This window comes from Leptonychotes weddellii, chromosome 2 (genome assembly GCF_054177405.1).
Source record: "Leptonychotes weddellii isolate Sample4059 chromosome 2, ASM5417740v2, whole genome shotgun sequence".
In the NCBI taxonomy this organism is placed as follows: domain Eukaryota; kingdom Metazoa; phylum Chordata; class Mammalia; order Carnivora; family Phocidae; genus Leptonychotes; species Leptonychotes weddellii.
The window spans coordinates 141,503,798-141,512,702 of NC_138370.1; the positions used below are offsets into that span (position 1 = coordinate 141,503,798).

Consider the following 8,905-nt stretch of genomic DNA (forward strand, 5'->3'; position numbering starts at 1 on the left):
TGGAGGAAATGGTCAGGGAATGCCATGTCTCCCCTGCCCCAGAGAACGCTCCTCCAGGCGGGGATTCCTCAGAGTGCCCAAGCAGGAGCTCCCAGAACCTCTTACTCAGCCGTGCATATCCCTCAGCCTTCCATCACCTGCTTTTTAGCAATTGTTCAGCACAGGGGCAAACACCCTTCTGGCTCCATCACCATAGTACACAATAATGTCATGCTAGGTCGGGAAAGTGGAATATGAACCATCTGGCTGGCACAGATCTAGCTGCTCAACAAAAGAAGTATTTCTTCCTTCAACTATACTAGCCAATTTCCTGATTGCTTCCAAACCGAAACTCACCCAAATGGGTTAGGATCTGGCCCTGGATGGGGGTGCCCACTCACTGCCCATCTGGAAACAAGCGAGACCTCTCCAAAAATCCAGTGGGTGAGGAACACAAGACTGCCAAAGGCAGCCCCTGCCAACCACCAGGCAGGTCTGGAGGCCATGCCTTTGGCTGCCTCTCTGGGCTTTTTTCCCTCTGGTTTATTGCAGTCACCATCTAGGATTAAAAAAAAAAAAAAAGGAAAAGAGTCAGTTACATGAAAATTTACCCTCTACCTTGCACAGACTTTTAGCAAGTTAAGAAATGGTACCTGGCTTCAGGGAGCTTATTTCAGAAGGGAAGGTGAGACATGAAACTACAATACAAAGCAGAACAGGCTGAGAAGCTGGTTGGTGGGAGAGACGATTTCAGACAGGCTAGATCAGGAATGGTGTAGAGAGAACAAAGCACTTTGGAATTTCACAAGTGAAAATGCATCAAGGCGGGGGCACGCCTGGGTGGCTCAGTCAGTTAAGAGTCTGCCTTCAGCTCAGGTCATGATCCCGGGGTCCTGGGATCGAGCCCCACATCGGGCTCCCTGCTCAGTGGGGAGTCTGCTTCTCCCCCTCCCTCTGCCTCTCCACACCACTCTTGCTCTCTCTCTCAAATAAATAAAACCTTAAAAAAAAAAAAAAAAGAAATGCAGCAAGTTATTTACTGTGAAATTAACAGTTATGTGAAGTTAACAGTTACGAGCAAAATTACGGAGAGAAAAAGGAACTGATATGTTCAGGGAATACCGGGCCGCGTCCCCCCAGAACAGGGCTCTCATCTAACCCGCTGAGCACCCAGAGGAACAGCAGTACACTGACTGGGCAGTTACTGAGAGTCAGGTCCTGTTCCCAGCCTTTGATACGAACTCATTCCACCCTCCCAACAACTTCATGAGTAAACTCTATTACTAGTCCCATTTTACAGATTAGAAAACTGAGACCCAGAGAGAACAAGCCACTTGTCCAAGATCATACCGCTGGTAAAGAGAGCTAAGGCAGACTGGTTCCCATGCCTCTGTGCCTAACTATACCATACTTCATGGGACTCTTTCACCAAGACGTCTCATGTCATTGCATCAATGACTTCACGTACAAAAACGTAAGAACTGGACAAAATGCTGGCAGAAGAATTTCTCTGTAGGAACAGACAGCCTGTTGGGCAGAAGCCTCATGATACTGTGAAGCTCTCCACAGGGTAGAAGAAAGCTTTAGGGTCTGCCTGTGGGGCTGGCAGCGGGATTTCACACGGAGGAAGAAAGCCCTTCTGCCAATAAAGGGGCCAGAAGGAGAGCAGAGCTGGGAGCTACAGGGATGATGGGGAGGGTGGTGAAGATGCAAGAGGCCAGGACCTGGAGACTAAGCAGTCTCTAGGAAAGAAGAGACCTAAATTTGCCAAGTATCACTGCTGTGTCCTATGGTGCGGGACCCCGCCCCCAGGACCCAGCAAATCTTTGATAAAACTACAGAAATGCCTGGTGTGATCTGATATTCTGGGGAAACAGGTGAGGAGTCTGGAGTTTCGTAAATGAGGCACAGGGCAAAAACAGGAAGGGACCAACAACTGGGTCACATAAATTTAAAACAGGCGAGAAAGAAGAAAACTCAAGTCAGGAAATGTAAACGATACCCTGACGTTCAGATCCTTATCAGGCTGTACCTGTGAAATTTGCTGCCTGAGTGGCCACCTTTAAAAGTTAGTGTTTTATAAAACCTAAAGCACGTATTAGGGCACCAGACCTCATTCTGAATGTTCTAACTAATATTGTCACTTGACCAGTTTGCTTGCCTGATGCTCCCTTATTCTCACTGCCCCCATTTCATGCCAAAGTTGGGGCCAAAGGGGGATTACACAAGCACTTTGTTCATGGTGAGCCAAAACCCTCTAAACTTCCATTAATCTGTGAGATTTCTCCTTGTATTGACAAAAGAATAGTGACTCACTGAGACTTACACAAAAAGTCAGGTGTAAGTTAACCAGAATCTAGTAACACTTCTCCCTTTTTTGAGAAGGATCTCAAGTTAGCATATGGAGCAAACATCCAAGTTGGGTATGTCTGTCTCTGAGAAAGTCAGCTCCAGAGAGAGACAGGTGACTTGAAAGGTGGTGTAAATACGCAAGATTTCCTTTCTTTTCAAGTTTCAGACTTGAAGCTTAAATATCTTCAGACTCCCGGGGCATCTGGGTGGCTCAGTCGGTTGGGCGTCTGACTTTCGATTTCGGCTCAGGTCGTGATCTTGGGATCCTGGGATCGAGCCCCGTGTTGGGCTCCCTGCTCAGCGGGGAGTCTGCTTGTCTCCCTCTCCCTCTGCCCCTCCCCCTGCTCACTCACTCACTTTCTTTTTCAAATAAATAAATCTTTAAAAAAATATATCTTCAGACTCCCACAAAAAAAAAAAACAAAAAAAACCCAGATAGTTCTCCCAGCCCTTGCTGACAACTAACTTCTCAGAGTGTTAGAGATATACTGGGGTCAGTATGGAGGAAGAGAAATGAAGGGTCTCATCCTGGAGAGCTCTGTCCGGAGGGAAAAGGGAGAAAGACGGAGCTGAAAGCCAGCTGGGAGTCTGAGGCCTGGTTTACCCTCCCACTCCACACTGATAAGAGCCAGAAATTTTCACCCTCTGTTCTGGCAAGGAAAAGGTGCCTTCTGCTTAGATAATACTCCACTGGCTATGGTGGTTACTATTTCAGAGGGACAGAACACTGAAATGGAGATATAGTGCAGAAAGAATTTTACCTTTCCATGATGTGTTTCATTCAGATAAGAAAAGTAAACTATGCAAGAGAGCAAATTCTTAAAAAAAAAAAACAACCGAGCGTACACTTACCTGTGTAAATGCGATCAAGTGTGGCTATGGTACTTAATGTGAGTATCACTCTGTTGGACATCTGATAACTCCAGACTGGGTTTAGTGAAGTGTACCAGATGCGGAGAACAAGAAGAAGAATCTGTCCTAAAATGAATCCCCAGATTCTGAGGTACCTGTAAATACAAAAATATATTTAACAACTTTTTATGTGGTTTCAGTGTACTGTGTTCAGTGAATGTCATAATTCAGAGATGAGTATATGAAATAGTCCTGTTGGTAATTTGCAGTAAGGAACATGCCTTAGTCTTTATATAGTCCATTACCTAGGCAACTTGTTATAATTCCTTAATGCTCAAAACATGATGGAGACTGACGGCAAGCATTCCCATTCTGATTTTGTGAAAAAGAAAAAAAAAAAATGAGACTTCTACAAGCTGTATGCAAAGTAAATACTATCACTTGGAATTCCTGGTCCCAACCTCCCGCTTGGAAAGCTATCACACTTGTTTGTCTACAGGCATAAGATATGAACCTCTGTCCGTAGACAGAAGATACCATACCTTTGCAAGCCACTTCCTGTCCACCATGTCACGGCTTGCAGGATCAGCGAGGAAGACACACCAAGCGCAAGGACCACCAGCCGAACCCTGGCATTTGGAGCCAGGAAGGAGGCTATGCCGCCTACAAACAAATGAAGGGGAGCTAAACGTTTCTGGCAATCATGCATTGGAACCTCATGATCTGCATTTGGTAACTGTTGTGTCTTATACCATCTGTATACTGAGGAAGATCAAGTTAATATATAATCGTGTGTATAAATCTTTTAAAAAATTTTTGTGATGTCATTCGTAACACAAAATCCACTATGTTAAAGCGTGCAATTCAGTGGCTTCTAATATACTCACAAAGTTGTGCACCTATTACCACTATGTAATTCCAGAATATTTTCACCACCCCAAAAAGAAATCTATACCCATTATCACACCCTCCTTCTTCCTCCTCCCCACCGCCCCAGCCCCTGGCAATCACTAATCTTCCTGTCTGTCTGGATTTTTCCCATTCTGAGCATTTCGTATAATGGAATCATATAATATGTAGCCTTCTGTGACTGGCTTCTTTCACTTAGCATAAGGGCTTCAAGGCTTATCCATACTGTACCATGTATCAGTTCTTCATTCCTTTTTATGGCTGAATAATATTCCACTGCACAGAAATAGTGCATTTTGTTCATCCATTCATCAGCGATGGGCATTTGGGTTGCTTCCATTCTTTGGCTACTAAGAATAATGTTGCCATAACCATTTGTGTTCAAGGTCATATGTGAACCAATGTTTTCGTTTTTCTTGGGTATATACTAAGAAGTGGAGTTGTTAGGTCATATGATAACTCTGTTTAACATTTTGAGGAACTGCCGAACTGTTTTCCAAAGTGGCAATCCAGTACGTGAAGTTACATACAAATATATGTGTGTGTGTGGGGGGGGGTGTTCTTTGTATTCTACACATTTTAGTATTTTTAAGAACCAATTATACTTCCTTTCCAATAAACCGATCATATTCTTTGCCCTGTTATCTATTGAGTTGTTGGTCCTTTTTATTATTGATTTGTAGAAACCCTATGTTAGTGAAACTAGCCCTTTGGCTAAAAGAGCTGCATGTATCTTTCCTAATTTGTTGTTTGACTTTGCTTTACTATAGTGTTCATCATGCACAATTTTCCTATTTTCATGCAGTAGCATTCAACAATTTTTAATGGTTTCTGACTTTTGTGTCATAGTTGGGAAAAGAACACAAAATGTTCAAGAGGTGACCTATTCTCCCTCTTCATTTCAGTGATCCTTAGGCTTTTCCAATCTGATAGAAAAGTTAGAACTGTTAGAGGCATGGACTCTTAGTGTAGCCTTCCAATTCCACTAAAACTCTTTAAGGTAGTCGTAAGAGAAAGAGGAATCTTGTTTCATTTAATCATTTAGCATTCAAAGAACAGTCTACATATTTTCACTTGATTTTTGACAAAAAAAAAAAAAACAAAAACCTCAAAGAAGCACTTTTAAATCTTACCCACAGTAGTTATCCGCAACAGGATGAGCATCCACTTCTTGCTAGCCAATTTCCAGAAAGGAGTAAATATTAGGAATATTGGAGAAAGAAACGCTATGCCAAAGCCTTCAAGCCCAGTGAGTTCCAGAGTTTGCAGGGGAAAGTAATAGATCATCGGTCCCAGGCCATGGCAGAGAGACCAAGAAACATACCCTAGCGGGGGAAAAATGTTTAAAGAGAAAAAAAAAATGTTTAAAGGGCAAGTGTAAAGGTGTCCTTGTTTCCCACAGTAGCCCTGCCCCCCGCCCCACCATAACTGCCCTGGCTGACCCACCCTCCTTCACCATTCTGACCTTAACAAGATTCCACTACAGAATTCCTCCCCTCCCCCCCATCAGAAAGAGAATGTCCCAGGATGAGAATGGGTCCTGCTGTGGTGAGTCCCTTGACATCCCTTGTTTACTCCTTTAACCTTGTTCACACTCCCACAGGTCGTCCCTTTCTTAAAACCTCTTCATCTGGACCATCTGGGTTGAATTTGATGTTCTGTCAGGACCCTAATTGATAAAATGTCTTTACCTAAGTCAACCCTTCTATAAAGAGCAGTATCATGAAAATCAAAAAGAGGAACAAACAGGGGCACCTGGCTGGCTCAGTTGGATGAGCATGCGGCTTTTGATCTCTGGTCGTGGGTTCAAGCCCCATGTTGGATGAAGAGATTATGAGAAAAAAAAAAAAAAGCAAAGAAAAGAAAAAAAGGGGTGGGGGGACAAGCAGCAGGACTCCCTTCCTCGCACTCCAGACTGCACCCAAAGGCAGGTTAGTTAGGCAACAATCATTTTCTTGTAAGTAGACTTTTTTAAACCTAACCTTAGGAGACAGTATGGGGTGAGTGAAAAACCTAGATCTGAAGTCAGGCTCACCTTGGCCAACTACTGACTGCATCATCTTCTACATTAATGATAATTAACTAATGGGCACTTACTATGTGTCAACATCTGTGCTAAGTATTTACAGAGATCATCTCTCTTGTTCCTCATCCAACTCATGTCCTATGAAATGGACACTTTTTACTCCCCTCTTACAAATGTAACAGCAAAGAAAACTTCTGCGATTCAGAAAGTAATTGCCTAAGGTCAAAACCGTAGCACATGGCAGAGTGAACCTAAACCCGGGCAGTCTGGTTCCAAATGCAGTCATCTATCTTCGTCACGTGTAGTTAACTTTCTCCCCTCGTACTTCTCAGCCTTCCTTTCTTAATCAGCAAAATAGCTCTTTTAGCCACCTCACAGGGTTGTTAGGATTAAATGAGATCAAGTGCTCAGAGTACCTAGCACCCTAGGTACTTACTGAATGTAATTCACGTTACACTGCTGTACTTATGAGATACATTCGGAACCAGGGCAAAAGCGGGGGCGGGGGGTGGCTTCTGAATATGAGCAGCTCCCAGAAAATCAAGTTTTTAGGCAGGTGCCCCTCCCAAGCCCAAGGAATGTTTCATAATGAACAGCGAGATGATAGCATTCTCCCAAACGTTTGGCTGGGAATTCTGATTTTAATCACACAAGTCCGACAGACTTACACCAATCATTGTTCTTGGGACTTTGGGCAAAGCTGGTAAGTGTGCACACAGGACTCGAGTTCGACGCTCTTCGTCAAATGCCCAATGGTGAGGTGTGCTCACCTCAGGCCGCGGGGGGACACGGCGGCCCCTTTCCTTCAGAAAGGTAAGGTCCAGCACTGACGTTTATTAATCTAAACTTAAAGGTCTGGGGGGTAGGGAGGTTCGGGGGCTGTACAGCAGCGCTAGTTCAAGGCCTCCACGTGGAGAACTGGGCGCAACCCCAGGGTGGCGTGGGAGCTCCGGGGCACTGTCTCCCCCCGCACCCCCCGCCCCGAATCCTCGGCTTCCCAACCCCAATCTGGGTCTTGTCTTTTTTTGACTTCGGTAGCAAAACTTCCCAGGGGACTTCTCTATTTGGGGCGCGGAGCGCGCTCCCTCCTTCCCGAGCCCAGACCCCCGGCCCAGCGCCGCGGCTCCGGACCGGCGCGGGGAGCGGGCCGCCCCGACCGCGCGCCCAGGGCGGCCTCGGCTTACCCAGCAGGCTCTCCAGGAGGATCTCTCGCCACAGCCAGGGCATGGCCGCGACGTGGAGCAGCGCTTCTTCAGCCAGCAGCACGCGCCCGCTGCGCCCCGCGCCCCGCCGCGCCCCGCGCCCCTCCGCCGCGTCCTCGGGAGCTGGGTCCGCGCGCACGTCCCCTCGCCGAGGCGGCCGCCACCCACCAGCCCGCGGCCAGCGCGCCCAGCCGAGCCCGGGCGAGGGTGGGGCCGCCGCGCGTCCGCCTCCGCACCCCACGCCCAGCCCAGCCTGCCCGGGCCCGTGCCACCTGCGCGCTCCGGCGCCGTGCCCCCGGGCCGGCCGCCTCCGGCCCCGCGACTGCTCCCGGCAGGCTCACGGGGGCCTGGGACCCCGCCGTCGGGCAAAACCCGGGGCGCCCGGCCCGGCCGCAGAGCAGCCCGGGGAAGGAGCGCTGCAGGCGCCCGGGAAGGCGGGAACCGGCGTAGCGTCGGGACGGGGGTGCCGGGTTTAAACGAGGCCCACGGGGGTGCGCTAACGAGGGGAAGGGTGGACGGGAGGGGGTCTGCAGGACGGGCTCCCGCACTCTGGGCGAACAGGAGCCAACAGCACCTCGTCTTTCTTAAGGCCTGGGCGACGCTCGGGAGGCGGGTGGCTCCCCAGACTGCGCTACTCCTTCTCAGCTTGGTGGTAAACAAATTGCGCTCGGGAAGGGTGGTCCAAACATTCTAGAGGCTCCAGGATTTTCTGTGGCTTTTAGAGACGTCGCAACCCTTGCTCAGGGGAGAGAAAACCGCTGATGTGCGGGGCAACTCTGCCCTCCTCAACTTCATGAATAATGATGTTTGAGAGTGCCCATCCCTAAGGAGAAAGGGAGAGACGTTCTAATTAACAATGGAGCCAGTGAACTAGGCCGGTTGTTTCTCGCTCAAATATTACCCCACCCCAGAATGTCTTGAAAAAAATTTTTTGAACCTTCCCAAAGCGATTTATATTAATTCTCTTTAACTCCTTACAAGACTTCGTTTATCACTTCTGGAAAGTTTGTTCTGAAATGAAACAATGATGAGTTGCCTAAAAGTATAAGAATCGCTTCAGAGCAATTGTTGCTGTAAGTCCATAGCAGTTTGGAACAAAGAGTTCCAAACCACTTAGGTAATTACTAGTACTCTGTCACAAGGATAGCATATAGATCAATGGAACAGAACTGAGAGTCCTGAAATAAATCCTCTCCATTGGGGTCAGATGACTTTCAATAAGTTTGCCAAGGCAGTTTCCTGGGGGAAAACGATGGTCTTCAACAAATGGTTCTAGAACAACTGGATATCCACCTGAAAAACAATAAAGTAGGACCCATATCTCACACAATATGCAATATGCCATTTAATTCTAAATGGATCAAAGACCTAACTGTAAGACATAAAACTATAAAACTGAGAAGAAAACATAGGAGTAAATCTTCAGGGTCTTCAGTTGGGCAGTGAATTCTTAGAAATGACACCCAAAGGGGCGCCTGGGTGGCTCAGTCGTTAAGCGTCTGCCTTCGGCTCAGGTCATGATCCCAGGGTCCTGGGATCGAGCCCCCGCATCAGGCTCTCTGCTCAGTGGGGAGCCTGCTTCTCT

The 8,905-nt window shown here is 47.3% G+C and overlaps 1 protein-coding gene across 1 annotated transcript in view; it reads right to left on the reverse strand.

Moving 5' to 3' along the window:
• CWH43 (cell wall biogenesis 43 C-terminal homolog) overlaps positions 1–7,345 on the reverse strand; it is a 46,697-nt gene extending 39,352 nt beyond the window's left edge. The window contains exons 1-5 of the mRNA XM_081813161.1: positions 7,303–7,345; positions 5,226–5,417; positions 3,726–3,846; positions 3,184–3,338; positions 337–538 (exon numbers count right to left, since the gene is read on the reverse strand). Coding sequence (XP_081669287.1) covers positions 337–538; positions 3,184–3,338; positions 3,726–3,846; positions 5,226–5,417; positions 7,303–7,345 — 713 coding nt within the window. The remainder of the gene's footprint in view (positions 1–336; positions 539–3,183; positions 3,339–3,725; positions 3,847–5,225; positions 5,418–7,302) is intronic.
• Positions 7,346–8,905: the final 1,560 nt, after the last annotated feature.